Genomic DNA, 20,928 nt, shown 5'->3' with positions numbered 1-20,928 from the left:
GGAGCTCCACTTGTAGCAGAGCCCCAGTGTTCTGGCTGAGCAGGGAGTAGGGCAGTTCTGAAAATTGACAGGAGGTCTGCCCTCAGCCCAGCCCCCAGGGGCTCTTGTCCAAGTCCCAGTGACAGGATGTCTGCAAGTAAATGCTGAAGGAGATGCTTCAGCTAAAAGCTCCAGGACATGTAGGTTCAAATGGCCTAACAGACTGGGAAACCAGAGTAGAGGGAGACATTCTCATTTCAGGATAGACCCTAGCTGCCTTGGGGCCTCCAGGGTACTAGGGGACACAGCCCAGCTCTGCATCCCTGGCAGAGATGGCCACATCCAGCAGGCCCTGGTGGCAGTGCAGAGAGAACAGCACCCTGGGGACCAATTATCCTGGGAAACAGGCTGGTGCCTATCCAGATGGTGGTGCCAGGCACTGCCACAGTACAACTGGTCTGATTTGGTGAATAAGTTGCAGACATAATCGAAGGGCAATTTGTTGGGGATGTAAAGTACTGCAATGGCCCACAGGGTAAGAGACAGTAAAATAAGGGTAAATGTCACCACTCGGAATTTACACACAGGTTGGTATGCCTCAGGAAACTTAGGTTCAAAATGAAAAAGAAAAAAACAAAACGAAACACTGGAGAACTACTGGCAGGATGTGTACTAGCTTGTTGATAATGGTATTTCTTGGTAGAATTACATGTGGTCAGTACTCATTGTCTTTGTACTTTGAAAAAAAAATTAAGCCAAAGAAAAAAATTAAGCCAAAGGAAAAAAAAAAAACCAACCTTCCTTTCCCAGTCAAATATACTAGCAAACAAGAAGCTCTTATAAAACAATTCTCGCTGGTGTAGATTTTGTCCTGTTTTGGTTGTGAGGATGAGGGGCTGGTGTGGATCCACAGTCCTGAGGGGGAAGCAGGAATCCCAGAAGATGGAGGGTCAGGCTGGGGAATGCAGTTCTGGAAGCTGAGAGCAGAGTGCCCAGTCTTTTCACATCAGGAACGAGTCAAACACCAGGACAGGGCTGTGGTAAAGGTCAGGCACCAGGACACCCAGCGACAGAAGCCAGCAGCCAAGTGAGGCTGCAGCGGAGGCCAGAATCATGTGGGTCATTCTGGGATGGACGCTGATAGGTGGGAGGGTGGGGAAGGCAGGCGGGTAGGGCTCACAGCCAGGTGAGGGTTCAGAGTGGGCGTATATGAACCTCAGTTCTAAGACCTCTGGATCCAAGCTGTCATCAACCATGAAAGTCAGACAGGGAAGTTGCCAGTGACTTTGGAGCCTCCCAAAGGAAGGGACCCACGTAGGGGAGGTTCTGGGGTGGGAGAGTTTTGAGAAGTTATGTGGCAGAGAGCCTGTGCATGAGGGAGAAAGGGTGATGTAAAGGGTTAACTTCTGAAACCAGAGGTTTTGGTGAAGGTTGAGCCTCTCTTGCAGCCTAGGAACTTGAGAAATGAGTTATGGACAGTTCAGATGAGGTCTGCTAACTCCCGGGGAAACTACTGGAAACGACTGACTTTCCTTTGTGTCATACTCCAAAGCCTGATACAAATGATGGTGGCCGTGGGTCAGGAGTGTTTTTTTTTTTTGTTTTTTTTTTTTTTTGGGTAGAGATGGGGGTCTCGCTATGTTGCCCAGGCTGGCCTTGAACTCCTGGCCTCAAGTGATCCTCCTGCCTTGGCCTCTCAAAGTGCTGGGAATACAGATGTGAACTGTTGTGCCCAGCCTCATTTCTTTTGGGTATATACTCAGAAGAGGGATTGCTGAATCATATGGTAATTCCATTTTTAATTTTTTAAGGAACCTTTATACCGTTGTCCATAATGGCTATACTAATTTACATTTTCACTAATGTTTCACTATGTATACGTTTGTCAAAATATCATGTTGTATGCCTTAATATATGCAATTTTTACTTTAACAAGTCAGCCCTCACACTTTTATCTATTTTTAGTTTACCATAGCGCTATATTCAGGAGCTTCTGTCCAAGACACAAAGCCTGGCTGGCCTGTCATTTCTTAATAATCCAGCAAGCTTCCAGGGTGAGTAGGCTGCCTGGGCCCAGAATGGGCCCTTAGAGTCAACTGATGCATAACTGTCTGTGTAACATCCATTTTAAAGGGCATCCAGGCAGGACGTGGTGGCTCATGCCTGTATCCTAGCACTTTGGGAGGCCGAGGCGGGTGGTCAGGAGTTTGAGACCAGCCTGGCCAACATGGTGAAACCCTGTCTCTACTAAAAATACAAAAATTGGCTGGGCGTGCTGGCACATGCCTGTAATCCCAGTTCCTCGGGAGTCTGAGGCAGGAGAATTGCTTGAACATGGGAGGTGGAGGTTGCAGTGAGCTGAGATCACGCCACTGCCCTGCAGCCTGGGCGACAGAGTGATAATCTGTCTCTAAATAAAATAAAATAAAATAAAATAATATAAAGGGCATCCCGGGGTATGTATCCACCCGGGGTATGTATCCAAAATGATGAGCAAAAACTATGGCATGTGGGAGCTGTTTCCAATCATCCATCCATTCACCCATCATCTAGATTTTCTTTCTTGTTTCTTCCTTGCAGACTGACCTCATCCTTCTGTCCATTCCATCATCCATCCATCCACTTACCCATCCATCTATCCAAAGGGGCACAGGGACACTTTTTGGGCTGATGGATGTGTTCACTGTCTTGACTGCTATGATGGTTTTATGGGTGTGTACATGTGTCAGAACTGGTAAAGTGATACACTTTAAATGTGTGCATATGAGTGTACCTTAATAAAGTTGGAAAAAAGGAAGGTAAGTAGGTCAAAACTGATAACACCCCACATATCCATGGATAAGACAATGGATAAGCTGTGGAATATCCATATGATGGAATACTGCTCAGCAGTAGAAAGGACAGACTGCTCAAAGATACGACAACATGGACCATCTCACACATGAATGCTGATCAAAAGACGTCAGATGCAACAATCATTCTGTACGGTTCCATTTATATACACTTCAAAAACAGAGAAAACAGGCCTGGCATGGTGGCTCATGCCTATAATTCTAGCACTTTGGGAGGCTGAGGCGGGTGGATCACCCGAGGTCAGGAGTTCAACGCCAGCCTGACCAACATGGTGAAACTCTGTCTCCACTAAAAATACAAAAATTAGCTGGGTGTGGTGGTGTGCGCTTGTAATCCCAGCTAGTTAGGAGACTGAGGCAAGAGAATCGTTTGAACCTGGGAGGTGGAGGTTGCAGTGAGCCGAGATCGCGCCATTGCACTCCAGCCTGGGCAACAAGAGCGAAACTCCAGCTCAAAACCAACTAACCAACCAACCAACCAGAGAAAACAGCTATAGAGTTTAAGAGTATGTGCTCAGGTGGTAAAACTCTAAAGAAAAACAAGAACACAATTACCATGAAGTCCTCCGTAGGGAAGGAGGAAGGGGTGATCCCTGGGAGGGAAGATGATAGGGCTTCTGGGGAGCTGGCAGCGTTCTTGACCTGGGTGGTTACGTGGATGTGTGCTTGATGATAAACCGTTGAGCTGTACATTTTGTTTCGTGCGCATTTCTGAATATGTTTTACATTGTGTAATTTAAAATGGAGCAACATATATACACATGCTTGTATGGAAAGATACAAAAAAGAAAATTTTAACAGTTTTTCTTTCCTCTGAGGAGAGAGGCTACGAACTAGTGGGGGCTTATATTCTTTCTTCTTACGCTTTTCGTAAGTACATAAAAATGTCAAAAATACGTAAAATATTTCCTTACACGTTCATAAGGAAAACCCACAAATTTTCATCATAAATGCATGAATGAGAAAGCAAAGAAGGGGCTCTCCAGCTGTAGGTGCTGAAGCAAGGACTGGGGATCCAGGCAGAAGACAGAGGAGGCAATGGCTTGTGTGTCTACGTGAGAGAGAGCGCGTGTGTGTGTCTATGTGAGAGTGTGTATGTGTGTCTATGTGAGTGTATGTGTCTATGTGAGAATGTGTTTCTGTGTGAGAGTGTGTCTATGCGAGAGTGTGTGTCTATATGAGTGTGCGTTTATGCGAGTGTGTCTCTGTGAATGTGTGTTTATGCGAGTGTGTCTATGTGAATGTGTCTGCGAGAGTGTGTGTGTGTATGTGAGTGTATGTGTGTATGTGAGAGTGTGTTTGAGTGCATGCATATGTGTGTGTGCGTGCCTATGTATGTGTGTGTCTATGTGTGTGTCTATGTGTGTGTCTATATGAGTGTGTGTCTATGTGAGTGTGTCTGTGTGTGTGTGTGTGTCTGCGTGTATATGTAAGAGTGTGTGTGTGTGGGTGTAGTGGAATGGGGGACAGGAAAATGAGGCAGAGGGGCCTTCAGAGAGACTGGAAGCCTGAGAAAGATTTACGCCACCATCGCTGGCTTCGAAGGGATGGACAGGGCCATGAGCCTGGAGATACCAGCAGCCTTTAGAGCTGAGAATGACCCTCCGATAACAGCACGGAAAGGGGCATCTCAGTCCTGCAACCACACGGCACTGAGCTCTGCCAACAATGTGGCACGAACCTAGAAACAGATTCTTCTCAGATCCTTCAGGTTAGAGCCCAGCCAGCCCACATCTTGACTTTGGCCTTGTGATCACCAGTTGAGCACACCCAGTCTTCTGACCGACGGAACTGTCAGATAATACACGGGTGTTATTTTAACCCATTAGGGTTGTGGTAATTGCTGTGACAATAATAGAAAATTAATACAGTCAAGGACAATGGAAGTGATTTCTCAGCCTGAGGGAGTCCAGCTAGAAGGAAGGTAATTGGAGCATGAGAGAGTTGCCCAAGGCTTTTCTTTGTGTTGCTTTTCTCACTCATGTTTATATTTTGGGTGGCAAGCTGCTTCTCAGGAGTTGTTTTCTGTTTTTCAATTTGATTAAAATGTTCATTTAAGTTTATATCATAAAGTTGGCAGTAAATTTTATATTTACATAGCAAATTCATATTTATAATATACAATGTCCCTGAACAGGCGTAACAAATGTTCTTGGAGTTATTTTTTAAATTTAAAAACTTTTTTTGAGATGGGGTCTGTGTTGCTCAGGCTGATCTCAAACTCCAGGGTTTGAGTGATCATCCCACTTCAGCCTCCCAAAGTGCTGGGATTACAGACATGAGTCACCATGATTGGCTGGAATTATTTTGTTTGTAAAATAAAATACTATTTAATAAATAATACCATATCCCCAAAAGATACATTCTGAAGAGATGGGAAAGTTAGAGGGGAAAGGCTTTCGTCCATTTCTTTGTTTGTTTGTTTGTTTGTTTGAGACTGGGTCTCAATATGTCGCCCAGGTTGCTCTTAAACTCCGGGGCTTCCCGAGAAGCTGGGACTACAGGTGCGTGCCACTGCCTCAGGCTTCGGCTTGTTTTTTATATATCCTGACTCATCATCGTTTTTCAATCATAAAATTATGATTCTTATTGTAGTTGTAAATTTTAATTCACTTTAACATGGCAACATATTAACAGATTCTTATTGAGCAAATTTTCAAGATTATAAATTGTACATGGAAGGAAGCAGCATTTCCAGTTGACAAATGGATCCACAGGTAATTCGACGTCTCCTAAATTAAGCTTGTGACGATTAAACCAATACATTGTAGCTATGAGAAAACTATTGACAAAGTACAACCAGGGAACTCATCTCATTGCTGGAATCTGTACCTTAAGAAAAAGGATGATTACTTGAAGTGGTACAAATGGCAACCAGGTACCAAGAAAACAGTGAGTTTGGGCAAGTGTAATTTTTTAGAGCTCACAGTATATCTAGAATGGGATGAAAGGGAAGAAGATACAGGATAGGCTCATTCATATAGAAAGTTATCCTAAACTCATGTAACAAAGAGGTTATAAAAACCATAAAATCATCAGGAAAAATGACAGCCACTAACCCTGAATGCTGACATAGAAAGGACATTGATGAGAATAAACATTATGTGCCTTCAGGCTTTGGCAGATGGCTGGGTCTCCCAAAACGTAAGCAAGGACTGAAATCTAAATTGAAATTACTGCAAAGAAATAAAAATAACTTTGATGCTTAAGGGAAATTTGGTGGTTTTCGAGAAATTCAGGCAATCATCTATACAAACTATCAGGAAAACTGGATAATGCAAAAAGCCTTTAAGGATATCATTTGAGTAAATAGGCAGATGTGGTATTTAGTAAACCTACTGCCTGAAAGTACAGAATTCCTGAAATAGGAGACAATGGAAATGTTTACCAAAAGTAAGAGATCAATGGATGCTGGTGAAATGTAAAAATGTTCCATAAAATTTGATAGGTATATTTTCTTCTCATTCTTAGGGTGAGGCTATTTAATAATATTTTCCCAAGTGCAATCAGACAGTTAACATCTAAGGACTGCTTGTTTGCTGTGACTGGTGCTGAGAAGAGCAGTTCTCTAAATAAAGGGCCATCGTGTTTTAAATTTCAGAAAGTCTGGTGAAACACATACCATAAAATGCTGCTTCACTTTATTTTCCATCATCTGCTTTCTCCCATGGGTCTTTCTTGGCTGATTATCTCCCTATTTTATTTCTGTTTTACTGCCTTTAATTATCTCATTTTGAGTCCCTGGCGTTTTGTTTTGTTATATCACAATGTCACGTGAATAAGCTCTGAGTCATTTGCACAAGTTGGGGAGAAAGCAGAAGAGGGATCTGCTCCCAGCTGGACATCCCTCTGAAGTCTCATGCCCCCCGTCGACCCCCGCCAACTCCCTGGCCACCCAGGAGCATCATGGTCTGAGTCCCAGGTTGGCTGATGCTCAGCTCCCCTGCACTGGAGAACTCTTCCTAAAACTTTATTGAGAGAGAAAAAAGATGACTTGGAAAAAATAGAAAGTCATACTATGATCTGCTGGGCATGGTGGCTCACGCCTGTAATCCCAGCACTTTGGGAGGCCAAGGCGGGCAGATCACTTGAGGCCAGGAGTTCAAGACCAGTCTGGCCAACATGGTGAAAACCAGTCTCTATTAAAAATACAAAAATTAGTGAGGTGTGGTGGTGGGCGCCTGTAATCCCAGCTACTCAGGGGTCTGAGGCAGAAGAATCAGTTGAACCCGGGAGGCGGAAGTTGCACTGAGCCGAGATCACACCACTGCACTCCAGCCTGGGCAACACAGCCAGACCCATCTCAAAAAACACACAAACAAACAAACAAAAAACAGCCGGGCACGGTGGCTCACGCCTGTAATCCCAGCACTTTGGGAGGCTGAAGCGGGTGGATCATGAGGTCAAGAGATCAAGACCATCCTGGCTAACATGGTGAAACCCTGTCTCTACTAAAAATATAAAAAATTAGCTGGGCGTGGTGGCGGGTGCCTGCAGTCCTAGCTACTTGGGAAGCTGAGGCAGGAGAATGGCGTGAACCTGGGAGGCGGAGCATGCAGTGAGCCGAGATCGCACCACTGCACTCCAGCCTGGGCAACAGACAGAGACTCTGTCTCCAAAAAAAAAAAAAAAAAGTTATACTATGATCATGGCTGAAAGAGTGACTATAAAGAAGTGAATTTTTTACATATTAGTTTTTAGTTATAATAAAATTTAAAGTGAAAATTACAATCTGATATATTGGTCAAAATAATTTATATTTAGCATTTAGTAGATATTTAATATTTAGTATATAAATATTATACCTTATATATACTTTTAGCATATAAAGTATAGTATATAAAATATTACTCAAAGTACAATTTAAAAGTAAAGGAATATCAAAGGAAAATATCAAGAAGAAAACTGCAGGATTGGATAATGTTAATAGAACACTAGATATCCGGGTCAATTAGAATGGATAACTCAGAATTTGATCTTATTATGTATAACTGAATATACAATAAAAGAACAATTTCAAATCAGTGGAGAGGAGGGGAAAGTATATAATCAATACCTTTAGATTAAGAGAATAGCAATTTGAAAAGAATACATTTTCATCCCACCTCATACCTTCCTAAAATCAGTTCCAGAGGATTAAAGTGTCACATTAAAAAATATGTCTAACTGCAAAAATTAGCAAAAATATAATTATTTTCTAGGGAAAAAGAGGCAATCACAACTTTCTAAACTGAGAAAAGATGTCACAAATAAATATTCATATTTGATTATAGAAAATGAAAACTTTCTATGCATAAGAACCTTATGGAAATTTAAAGGTCAATCAAGAAGTGACAAAATATTTGTAGCAAATATATCAAAACATTAATGTATTTATTAATAAAGAATTCTTACAAATTAAAAAACATAGTAGAGTCCAATAGATACTGGGCAGGGGCCATAAAAAGACAATTTCAAAATAAATGTAAATGTAAACAAATACCTGGGAAAATATTAAACTTAATTCGTAGTAATTGAAATGAAAATAAAAATAGGTGTGATTTTCACTCATTACATTTGTAAAATAAACAGTGTGATAATATTGAATGCTGGTGAGAGTTCAGGGAACTCTCATACAATGTTGGCAGTGTTGTAAATGGATACTATCCTTTGGGGAAGTATTTGATATTGTTCATTGGGAGTCATAAAATTGTAACTTTTTTTTGTCTGGGTGCGGTGGCTCACGCTTGTAATCCCAGCACTTTGGGAGGCCGAGGTGGGCGGATCACCTGAGGTGGGGAGTTCTAGACCAGCCTGACCAACATGGAGAAACCCCATTTCTACTATTAAAAATACAAAATTAGCCGGGCGTGGTGGCACATGCCTGTAATCCCAGCTACCCGGGAGGCTGAGGCAGGAGAATAGCTTGAATCCTGGAGGCAGAGGTTTCGGTGAGCCGAGATCGTGCCATTGCACTCCAGACTGGGCGACAAGAGGAAAACTCCATCTCAAAAAAAAAAAAAAAAGAAAATTTTGGATAATTTTAGAATTGAGATATAATTTACATGTAGCTAACCACTTAAATCTTAAATGTCCAGTTTGAAGAGTTTTGATAGATGCACACTCACACAATTCACAAGCTAATTAAGATATAGAACACTTTCACTACCTAAGAAAATCCTGGTGCCAGCCCAATAACCCTCACATCTTCCTCCATCTCCTACCATTTCTCTGATTTCTTTTGCCATAGATGAATTTTGCTTGTTCAAGAACTTCATATAAATGGAATCATACAGAATGAAGTCTTTCATGTCTGGCTTCTTTTTCTTCCTTTTTTTTTTTTTTTTAAGATTTATTCATTTTATTGCATGTATTAGTAGTTCATTCCTTTTTATTGCCAAGTTGTGTACAATATTGCATGGCTCTACCTTAATTTCTTCATCCATTGACTTGTTGATGGACATTTGGTTTATGTCTAATTTTTGGCTCTTATGAAAAAGCTTCTGCAAACAATCTTTTATTTACTTATTTATTCTTCCTTCTTTCATTTTCTTTGAACAGCTATCCCGGCCCGCGGGATCGTCGAAGCAGGCCCTGGAGGAGGGAGTGGGAATTTGGGGGACAAGAGACACGAGAAATGGAGACAAGACAGTGCTCTGATCAAGTCTCGTTTAATGCCGGTAATGCAGTGCCTTATATACACTTGGAGGGGAAGGGGTTGGGCCAGAGGCGGAGATGATCTCATCGCAGAGGGCGTGACCAAGTAGGTATTGGTTTCTCTGGTCGAATGTCATGTTGCACCTGCGCTGTCAGTTGGTAATTTTCCCGGGCACGGGATGGTGCCTGTGCTACAAAGTAACAATTTTCGCAGCCGCGGGGGAAAAACAAGTGAAGAAGCAGCAGGAAGAGCGCCATCTATTATGAGGTATTGATACAAAAGAGAAACAAGAAGTCTAGGGAGGAGGTAGAAGGTGGAAAGGAATAGAGCTCGGGCGTTTAATCATTAATTATTATTTGCTATGGCCGGGGCGGGCAGCTCCGGACAAACAGCCTTTTAAAATAATTTTTTTTTTCTATTGTGGTAAAATACATATAACATAAAATGTGTACCACAAAAACTGATAGGGGAGGTAATAGATATGTTAATTACCTTGATTTAATCATTCTAAGTGGTATTCATATATCAAAACATCACATTGTACTCCATAAATATATAAAATTATGATTTGTCAATTAAAAATAATACTAATAAAAATAAATAACAAAATTAACCATTTTAACCATTTTAGATGTACAATCCAGTGGCATTAATTACACTCACAAAGTTGTGGAATCATCTATTTGGAACTATCTATTTCCAAAACCGTTCTCATCACACCAAATGGAAAGTCTGTAACCAATGGGCACTAAGTCCCTCATTTCCCACTCCTTCCAGCCCTGGGTAACCTCTAATCTACTTTCTGTCCCTATGAATTTGCTTATTCTAGAAATTTTATGTAACTGGAATCATACAACGTTTATCCTTTTGTGTTTGACTTATTTCAGTTGGCATAATTATTTCAAGGTTCATTCATGTTGTATGTATCAGAGCTGTGTTCCCTTTTTTGGCTGAATCGTACTCCATCTCCATTGTATATGTACAGCACATTTTGTTTATGCCTTTTAAAAATTTTTTATTTTTATTTTTCTTAGAGATAGGCTCTCACTCTGTCACCCAGGCTGGAGTGCAGTGGCATGACCTTGGCTCGCTGCAGCCTTGACCTCCTGGACTCAAGCAATCCTCTCACCTCAGCCTCCTGAGTAGCTGGGACTATAGGCACATGCCACTATGCCCAGCTAATTCTTAAATTTTTCTGTAGAACTGGGGTCTACTATGTTGCTCAGGGTGGCCTCAAACTCCTGGCCTCAAGCCATCTTCCCACCTTGGCCTCCCAACGTGCTGGGATTAGAGGTTGAGCCATGATGACTGGCTTGTTTATCCATTTATTTGTCAATGGACACCTGGGCTCTTTCTGCCTTTTGGCTACTGTCATGTTGATGACATCATCTCAGTAGAGTTTTAATACAGAATTTCTTGGCCAGGAGTGGTGGCTTGTGCCTGTAATCCCAACACTTTGGGAGGCCTAGGTGGGTGGATCACTTGATATCAGCAGTTCAAGACCAGCATGGACCAAGATGGTGAAACCCCATCTCTACTAAAAATACAAAAATTAGCCAGGCATGGTGGTATGTGCCTGTAATCCCAGCTACTCAGGAGGCTGAGGCAGGAGAATTGCTTGAACCCAGGAGACAGAAGTGGTAGTGAGCCGAGATCATGCCACTGCTCTCCAGCCTGGGCGACAGAGTGAGGCTGCAGCTCAAAAAAAGGAATTTCTTTGTGATTTATGATGTTGAGCAGGTTTTCAAATGTTTTGGTTGTTCTTATCTTCCTTTGCAAATTACCTGTTCAAATATTTTGCCCATTTAAAAAATTGGATTGCTTTATTATGATTATAATATTATTATTATTGCAGTAGTAGTTGATAAAATGAGTCCGCAAACAGACCCATAGTCAATTGATATTCAACCAACATGCCAAAGCAATTCAATGGGAAAAGAAAAATCTTTTCAAGAAATTGATATTGAAAAACAGAACCTCAACCCAACTCACATTATACATTCATTTGAGATGAGTCATAGACCTAAATGTCAAAGTTAAAATTATAAAAGTTCTAGAAAAAAACATAGAGGCTATTTTTATGACTTTAGCGTAAGTGAAGATTTTCTGAAGAAGATACAGAAGGCAGTATTTCACACAGGAATTTTTTTGGGGCCTGGTCCTGACTTGCAATGGGTCAGTTCCCGGGGTACCATGGGTGGGAACTGGGTAAGACCCCAGGTTCTTATCACACGGGACCCCAGAGGCCTGGGTGGAGACTTGTGACTAACTACGTGAGCTTTGTCACGTACCCCTCAACACCTCAGAAAAGGACTCACTGCAATATTTGGTCTCACCAAGTTTCCCACAATAAAGAGACATGAGTCACCTTTCAAGACTTTTTCTGCCCATTAATATGGTCTTCACACATGAGACCAAGGTCTACAAGTGGTCAGGAGAGAGGGAGCCTGCTGAGACGGGGGAGTAGTGCCTGAGCTGGCCTCAAGAGGATTGTGGCCCTGCACTGAAAACCTGGAGACTGAGATAGGGTAGGGCTGGGGGAAAACTTGGGCTTTGGAGTCATAGGGTCTGGGTTCATATCCACAGACTATTCCCTTCCTAGCTATGTGTTGGTGGGTAATTCACTGGATCTCTCTGAGTCCTGCTTTCCTCATCTGAGGTAAAAGGAGTTTGCCGGTTGGTCTGAGAGCTGTTCTAGGCATGGTGGGGAGACCCTGACAGGCAGAGGCAGTCCTGCCCTCAAGCAGTTGATTTACATCTGGGGAAACAAGCCAGCCACAAATGCAATACCTCAAACTCAACTTCTCACCAACAAGCTCCTTTTTCTAATTTGCACAGCCAGTCCCTCAGCCTCCTGATATTTCACTAATATTTCACCTCTCTCTTGTTTCTTTCTTGTAATCATATAGCTACAAAGTCCTACCAATTCTTCCCAAAATATGTTTCCTTATCAAAAAGTCCTGCAAAATCAGGCATGGTTGCTCATGCCTATAATCTCAGCACTTTGGAGGCGGGGAGGATCGCTTGAGTCCAGGAGTTCGAGACTAGCCTGGGCAACATATGGAGACCCATCTCTTCCAAACATTTTAAAATCAGCAGGGGTGATAGTGGCAAGCACCTATGGTCTCATCTACTAGGGAGGCTGAGGTGGGGGGATTTTTGGAGCCTGGGCGGTTGAGGCTGCGGTGATCTGTGATTGTACCACTGCACTCTAGCCTGAACGACAGAGCAAGACCTTGTATCAAAAAAAAAAAAAAAAAAAAAAAAAGTCGTGCAGTAACTGACACTGCCATTGCCTATACGATTCCCATTCCCTCATCCTCCCTAACAGAATACCAATTTTGTTCAAAGTGTCAATGAAGGCCGCGTGCGATGGCTCACTCTTGTAATCTTAGCACTTTGGGAGGCTGAGGCGGGTGGATCACCTGAGGTCAGGAGTTTGAGACCAGCCTGGCCAACGTGGTGAAACCCCGTCTCTACTAAAAACACACAAATTAGCAGGGCGTGGTGGCATGCGCCTGTAATCCCAGCTACTCAGGAGGCTGAGACAGGATAATCACTTGAACCTGGAGGTGGAGGTTGCAGCGAGCCAAGATCACACCATTGCACTCCAGCCTGGGTGACAAGAGTGAAACTCCATCTCAAAAAAGAAAAACCAAACCAAACCAAACCAAACAAACAACAACAAAAAACGAAGTGTCAGTGAAGGTCCAGCATTAGACTCCCTTCCTATTGCCCTTTGCAGCCAGGGTCATCATGTGACACAGTTCAGATCAATTAGATGGAGGTTGAAGGTCCCTGGGAAAGATGTTTTTCCTATACAAGTACCATCTCTTTCTGCTTCACTCTTTCCATTTTCCACATGAACAGGCCTTGTAGCCTGGAGGAGCTACAGCTGCCATTTTGAGATGCTGAGGCACCCTGTCTGAAGAAGGCCTTCACATCACTCAACTCGACTACTGGGTGAGCCCTTGGAGAGGCTTCCCGGCCTCTGCTCTTCAAACCAAAGTACTACAGGGGACATGAGTCCCAGAGTTACAGGACCCCAGCTATGGTTCATGTGTAAAGGGAACCATTAGGTAACCAGTGGAAATGATGAAGAAGATCTATATTTACAGATGTGGAAAGATGTTCGTGGTATATTGTTAAATTTAAAAAGCTGTTTAAAAATAGGTTTTGGATCAAGTGAGATGACTCACTTATACTTTTAGTATAAGTATGTCCCACGAAGTATTTGGAACATACTTGTACTAAGCGGTTTCTCCCTCCATTAGCACATCCCAAGCATCCAGGCAGCTGCTGGCCTCCAGCAACCCGGCATTCTAGTTGTATGGGAGTGGGGTGTGGCGTGAACCCTGTGGGCTACCACTGCACTGATCTGCTTCTTCATAAATTAGTATTTGTACTTGTGGTAAACCCAGTGACACAGGAAGATGACATACAAAAAGGGCAGGACCTGAGAAAGGTTAAGCTGCAGGCTCCCTGCTCACAAAACAGGGTGTGAAAGGCATCTGAGCAGCTGCCCCACCATGGTTACCTGGGCCCTCCTTCTCCTTGCAGCCATGCTCCTGGGCAACCCAGGTAAGGCCTTCCCCTCGGGATCGATCCTGATGGCCCTTCCAGCCTCGCACTCTCAGGCTGGCTGAACCCGGAGCATGGACTCTGTGGGCACCCAGGTGCCCCTGCCTCTCCCCAGCCTTCTCCCACATCATGGAGACCTGGCCCTCCCCTCAGAGCCAGGCTTAGCCCAGTGTGTTGCCCAGCCTGTCAGTGGCCTGGCCAAGGAGGAGAGACAGGCCAGGGATTCTGGTCCTAACTCTACTGGCCACACTGTGTGGCCTGAGATCCCCCGTTTCCCTCCCAAGGCCCTGCCTCCGCATCTGTGTGGTGAAGGCCATTGGCCTTCATCGGTGGATCTGCGTTTCCTCAGGCCTACACTGTCTAAGATTGTGCAGGGCTGGTGAGAGAACGGGGTCTCTTCCCTGCTCAAGGCAGACTTCCTGCCCCCTGCACCCTGCTGTCTCCCAGGCCTTGGGGTCAGTGTGAGCCCCAAGGGCAAGGACACTTCTGGAAGGGAGAGTGGATTTGGCTGGGCCATCTGGCTGGAAGGTAAAAAAAGAAAATCTCTTGAAAGGAGATTGAGGGAAGTTTCTAGACAAACTGACCCCCAAATCTGTGTTGCTGGCAGAACAGAGGAGAAGAGAAAGTCTCACCGCCCTCCTGGCTTTCTAGAAGGAAAGTGAGAACATGTGTTTGTGCTGAGAGTGGGTCAGAGCGGCTCCAGGGCAAAGCATGTGGACAGGTATCCTGGCCCCCTGCAAGGCCCAGCCCCTGTCCGAGGCCCTGGCCACCTCCTGGACTCCCACCAGCCAGAAGAATGGGTTTTCCCTCTCCTTCCACCTGCGGAGGGGGAGCTGAAGTACCTTCTTCCTCAGGTTTGGTCTTCTCTCGTCTGAGCCCTGAGTACTATGAAGTGGCAACAGCCCACCTGTGTGACAAGGAGCAATCCTGCCCGTGCCTGGCCCAGGAGGGCCCCCAGGTACATGTTGGCTCTCTGCTCACCTGCCACAGTCCCTCTCTTTTCCCTCCTCCCTGGGTGGCTCCTGGGGTGAGGGCTGGAGCTCTCTAATGGTCAGGAGGTGGGAGTGGAGGCTGGGCTGTTTCTGACGATGCTGGTTTTGTCGAATTCATGTCTGGCCAGGAGGGCTACAGATACCTGGTAGACTGTCCCAAGAGGATCCTCCGGGGTCTCACACTCCAAAGAGCCTGGGGCTGCAGAACCCAAATAGGTAGACTCCCCTGGGAGTTCCTCAATAGGAGAGGGGCAAGTGCAGGGCTGGGAAAGTACTGGGTGTGTGGGAGGCTGTTTCTGGGGTGTCTCAGAGCCTCTAAGACAAGCAAAAAGGCAGGCAGGGTCCAGGCAGCCAGTTCAGGCCTTCAGTGTATCCATGCTCTGGGAAGAGATCACGGACATTCCTGCCAGCCTCAGAAACACCAAGGGCCGCTTTCTTGGTCACTTTCACGCACTCCCAGAATGTCTGAGAGACCATGATAGGGGCTTTCTTTCCTGACAGGGTGACCTGTTGATCAAAATGCAGGAGCTGGGCTTCGACTGCAAGATCTGTCTGAGGATAATCCAGACACTGAAGGCTATGGTGAATGAGCCCACCCAGGTGAGGCCGAGGGGCTACAGAGCCTCCTGTCTGCTGCTCAATGGAGGGGCCGGCCTGTGACCAGGTCGGGGATCAGGGAGCCTGGGGTCACCTTGCACAGTGGTCCTGGGGGAGGGCTTCCTAGAAGGGAATCTGTGAGTCCCCATGTGTCTGTGGATGAATTTCAGAGAACTTGTGAAATTGTTTGTGACTATCTGGAACTGTGTAAGTCAGAGAGAGTATACACGGTTTTCATCATGTATACTCAAAGAGGGCTTGTCCCAGAGAAGTTAGGAATCTTCCCCTAAAGCCCTAACATTTGTGTCCAAGGCAGAGCTTTGAGAAGCTGGTTCCCTAAGAGACCTGAGTCAGGACTGATAAATCCCAGATCTGCTACTTGGAAGCTGCACGGCCTTGGGCAAGTCACTTCCACTTTCTGAGCCTCAGTTATCTTATCTTTGAAATGGGATGGATAATAGTCCCTATCTCGCAAGTTGTTGAAGCTCTTCTTTTTTTTCTTCTTGAGATAGGATCTTACTCTTAAACCCAGGCTGGAGTGCAGTGGTGTGATCTCGGCTCACTGCAACCTCTGCCTCCCTGGCCCAAGCAATTCTCCTGCCTGAACCTCCCAAGTAGCTGGGACTCCAGGTGTGTGCCACCACGCCCAGCTAATTTTGGTACTTTTGTAGAAACAGGGTCTCACTGTGCTGCCCAGGCTGGTCTCCAACTTCTGAGCTGAAGCAATCCACCTGCCTTGGCCTCCCAAAGTGTGGGATTACAGGTGTGAGCCACTGCACCTGGCTGCTGAAGCTTTTTAAAAGAGCTGAGGGCTGGGATATGCTTAGCTCCACATCCAGCACTGAGTGAATGCTTAACAAATGACTGCGTTACTACCAAGAATTACTGTTTCACTCTCCCTCCTTCCCTCTCCTCTGCTCCCCGAAACTTCTTAGCATCCTGGCACTGCAGGCTCACACTTAACCCTGGATACCCAGATTCATCCTCCCCCCCTGGGATGGCATAAAAGAGACTTTAAAACCAAATGAGCCAAGACTCCAAGCTCTAACCACACCTCCCACCCCCACCAGTCTTCTCTATGCACCCCCTCTGGCTGTAGCCCCCAGCCAGGTCCTGGACCCAGGTAGCTACATGGCAGAGCATTTAATGTGTGCCTGGCAGCCACGGGCACCATTCTCCACACAGAAGGCAGGGGACAGGTGGACAAGGGGCTGAGACCTCAGCAGGGCTAACTGTCCTTGTCTCAGGAGCCCTACCTGACCAGGCTTGGGCCAGGCCTTGGAGAGTGGAAGTAGGGGCCCAGCCCTGTGTCTACAGTCTCTGGCTCCATGGGCACCAGGTGCCAGTTCCTCGCACCTAGTACTCCCATTGCTAGGGCTGCTGGAACCTGCAGAGTGGCAGAGCTGCGCAGGACTCACCCTATAACCATGTCCACTGTGGTTCTGCTGCTGCAGAGAAGCATTTCCAATGCTGAGGCCCGTGTGTGTAGGATGGTGAGGTCACAATGGCGCGACGTCTGCAAAAATTTCATGAGGAGGTATCAGCCTAGAGTTACCCAGGGCCTCCTGGCCGGAGAAACTGCCCAGAAGATCTGTGTGGACCTCAGGTTGTGTGAACCTTCTATGGGTGAGTGCAGAGGTGACAGCAGGGATGCCTCCTGAGGGGTGGAGACAGTTTCCCCCAGGATACATCAAAGCTGCCTTCTTAGGACACATTACTCCCCCATCTCCCAGCACAGGAAAGTGTGGAGAATTGAGCAGATGGACTTTAGCTAGAAATGTTTGAGAAATACTGATTAGAGCTTGGGCTTTAGTCACAGGTGGTCGTGGAGTAAAATCTGGTCTCCATCTCTCCCTGGCTGTGTGACTTTAAGCAAATAACTTGACCTCTCTGAGCTTCAGTTTCTTCATCTGTGAAGGGGAGATAGCAATCCTGATTTTTGAGATTGGAATGAGAATTGAAGGAGGTCACCGTGTGCGTAGACCTGACCCTGGAGAAATGTCCTCAGACTGAGGCTATTCAAGGTCATCAGACCCTCAGTCAAACTCCAATCCCCAGCCCAGCATGGGTCCCTGGGGTCGGGAACTGGGGCCACATCCTCCCCCACAATTCTGGGTCCTGAGAGCTGGGCTAGGGAACCCTTCAGGCAGGGGAGCGTGAGGCCTTTCCCTCCATGACTGCCCAGGCTGTGCCTGGAGAGAACACGACTCAGCTGTAGGAAGCGGGGCCAGAAAGGGGCCTTGGTGATTGGCTTTGGCAGCTCAGCTGGCACTTGCCAATGCTCTGGGATTCTGTGCTAGCAGATCGGGGGTCCCCACCATTTCCTGTCATTGGAGCTTGTGACTTTTCTATTCAAGGCCCCACAACCTGCTCAGGCTGCCCACTGGCTTCCAGGATGTGCCACTGGGTGTGTTCAGTAGGGACGGGTGGCTGCGAGACCTTAAGCAAGTAACATTCTGAGTGCCTGCTTCCCCATGGGGACCCACCACATCTGCCCACAGCTGGCTGTTCTCTCCGCTCCAGGTTCCCTCTGAGCCCTCTCACCCTGTCCTGTGGAAGAAGCACAGGCTCCTGTCCTCACATCCCGGGAACCTCAGCAACCTCTGCCGGCTCCTCGCTTCCTCGGTCCAGAATCCACTCTCCAGTCTCCCTTCCCCGACTCCCTCTGCTGCGCTCCCCTCTCAGGAGAATAAAGTGTCAAGCAAGATTTTAGCCGCAGCTTCTTCTCCTTTGGTGGATTTGAGGGCTGGGTGTCAGTGGCATGCTGGGGTGAGCTGTGTAGTCCTTCAATAAATGTCTGTCGTGTGTCCCATACACTGTTGTAGATGCTACGGATTTAGCGATGAACGAGACAACCTTAACAGCATTCACACAGTTAATGCTTACTGAGCACTCACCACAGCCATGCGTTATTCTGAGAGGCTGGGGCACACAGTGGCTATGTCCCCAGAAGCTCTCAGACCAGTGGGGGAGACCAGCAGCGTTAGAGGTTTTTTTTGTTTTGTTTTTGGTGAAAAGGAACAGAAACCCATCTTTTTGCTTCTTGCCACAGGCAGCCTTCCTTTGCTGTTTCGGGGGAGTGTATCATTTAGGGCCCTTTTGGTTGCAAGCAACAGAAGTCTCAGCCCATTCTGGCCTAATTAAAAAAGGTAATTTACTGGTTCAAATAACCAGTCCACAGACATGTTCAGGCACAGAATGATCCAGAAATGTGTGGCGTCACCAGAGCCCCAGTCCTGTTTTATTGCACTTTTTCGTTCTCCCCACCTCTGTATATTGAAATTGTGTTCAGGTTCGCTTCTCTCTTGGCAGCAGAAATGGCTTCATCAGGTCCACACTTCACCATCTTTACAGCGCATCCATCAGAGGGAGAGAGAGTTCCCTTGGAAAGAGATAGGAAGCTTCTTTCCCAGAAGGCCTATCAGCTGTCTCCTCAGTTCTCATTGGCCAGTTATCACACGTCATTTGCCCACCCTCAGACCAATCACTGTGTCCTGGAGAATAATGGGGTACACTGATTGGCTCACGCTAAGCACGGCATACCCCTGGGGCTGAGGTGGGGTCCATCTCAACCCAATCACTTGGTTGACAATAAACATTAAAATCTGGGCTGCTGTTGGTGGGAAGAGGGAAAAATGGATGCTGGCCACCCAAGGAGTATGGTGTGTTATTCTGGATTCAATCAAAGAAGCTGTTCAAGGGGACTACCTATGGCCAAATCTGGGGCTATTTGAGCCTCAGAATAGATAATGACAAGAACAGATTGTAATCCGTTGATTAAAATAGAATCCATGAGTTCATATAAATACAAATAATACATGAATAAATAAACAAGGGAAAAGGAAACGTGCTACCTTACGATACAATCACAGTTAATAAATGTAGACCTAGTTGCAGAGTATATCCTACTAACATATTTAGTATAGTGAGTATATCAAATACTAACTTGATTTTTAAAAAGTATTTATTTATTTATTTAATTATTCTTTTAGAGACAGAGTCTCACTTTGTCTCCCAGGCTGGAGTGCAGTGGCCCTTCTCAGGCATGATCTTAGCACACTGTAGCCTCAAACTCCTGGCCCCAAGGGATCCTCCCACCTCAGCCTCCAGAGTAGCTGGGACTACAGGTGTGCAGAACTGCTCCTGGCTCACTAATTTGATATTAATTAATACATTCCATTATTAGTTAATCTGACAGTGGAGAAGCCTGTCAGCTGATGAAAGTTAATGCCACCTCTCATGGGGCAAGTCAATATCACGGGCCTCATAATATAATGCTCTGAGAGAAATATAATACTATTTTTCCATTGTCACTGCCGAAAATGCAAAAATCATGAGGAAACATCAGAGCAAACCCAAACTGACATTTTACAAAGGACTTAGCCTGTCCTTTAAAAAATTAAAAAAAAAAAAAAAATTTATTTTAGGCCGGGCGCGATGGCTCACGCCTGTAATCCCAGCACTTTGGGAGGCTGAGGTGGGCGGATCACGAGGTCAGGAGATTGAGACCATCCTGGCTAACACGGTGAAACCCCGTCTCTACTAAAAATGCAAAAAATTAGCCGGGCGTGGCTGCGGGCGCCTGTAGTCCCAGCTACTTGGGAGGCTGAGGCAGGAGAATGGTGTGAGCCCGGGAGGCGGAGCTTGCAGTGAGCCGAGATGGTGCCACTGCACTCCAGCCTGGGCGACTGAGTGAGACTCCGTCTTAAAAAAAAAAAAAAAAAAAAAAAAAAAAAAAAATTTATTTTAGACTGAGTCTGGCTCTGTCACCCAGGCTGGAGTGCAGTGTCACGATCTGGGCTCACTGCAGCCTCTGCCTCCTGGGTTCAAGCAATTCTCCTGCCTCAGCCTCCCAAGTAGCTGGGATTACAGGTATGTACCACCATACCTAGCTAATTTTGTATTTTTTAGTAGAGAAGGGGTTTCACCATGTTGGCCAGGCTGGTCTTAAACTCCTGACCTCAAGTAATCTGCCTGCCTTGGCCTCTCAAAGTGCTGGGATTACAGACAGGAGCCACTGCACGCTAGCCTGTCCTCTTCAAAAATGCCAAGGTCTTGAAAGACAAGTAAAGATTGAAGAACTGTTCCAGATAGAAGGAAACTAAAGAGACATGACAACTAACTGCAACACATGATCCTGATTTGGATCCAGACCTATAAAGAACATAATTGGGGCAATTTATAAAATGTGACTGGAATCTGCGATGGTAATATTCTGTTAATGTTAATTCCTGATTTTGACAGTTGTACTATGGTTACGTATGGCAGTGTCTTTGTTAGAACATATACA

The 20,928-nt window shown here is 45.5% G+C and overlaps 1 protein-coding gene and 1 pseudogene across 7 annotated transcripts; one reads left to right on the top strand and one right to left on the bottom strand.

Moving 5' to 3' along the window:
• Window positions 1-5,389: 5,389 nt before the first annotated feature.
• Window positions 5,390-6,533, bottom strand: LOC102143159 (probable G-protein coupled receptor 160; annotated as a pseudogene).
• A 7,430-nt stretch (window positions 6,534-13,963) lies between these two features.
• GNLY (granulysin) lies at window positions 13,964-18,452 on the top strand. 7 transcript variants are annotated; one of them, XR_012422099.1, is made up of 6 exons: window positions 13,964-14,049; window positions 14,904-15,007; window positions 15,543-16,038; window positions 16,151-16,268; window positions 17,093-17,264; window positions 18,162-18,350. XR_012422099.1 is itself a non-coding variant. In XM_005575396.3 (6 exons), exons 1-6 carry the CDS (start codon window positions 13,998-14,000, stop codon window positions 18,170-18,172), a joined length of 519 nt encoding a protein of 172 aa, XP_005575453.3. In that variant the 5' UTR covers window positions 13,964-13,997; the 3' UTR covers window positions 18,173-18,350. The 7 variants fall into 7 exon arrangements, 5 of the variants coding, with proteins under 5 accessions (XP_005575453.3, XP_005575454.3, XP_073867452.1 ...); XM_005575396.3 differs by lacking the exon at window positions 16,151-16,268 and adding an exon at window positions 14,497-14,577 and having other exon boundaries at window positions 15,543-15,641; XR_012422098.1 differs by having other exon boundaries at window positions 15,543-16,268.
• Window positions 18,453-20,928: the final 2,476 nt, after the last annotated feature.

The sequence above is a fragment of the Macaca fascicularis genome, chromosome 13 (genome assembly GCF_037993035.2).
Source record: "Macaca fascicularis isolate 582-1 chromosome 13, T2T-MFA8v1.1".
Lineage (NCBI taxonomy): Eukaryota > Metazoa > Chordata > Mammalia > Primates > Cercopithecidae > Macaca > Macaca fascicularis.
This window is presented reverse-complemented; position numbering and strand designations above follow the sequence as displayed.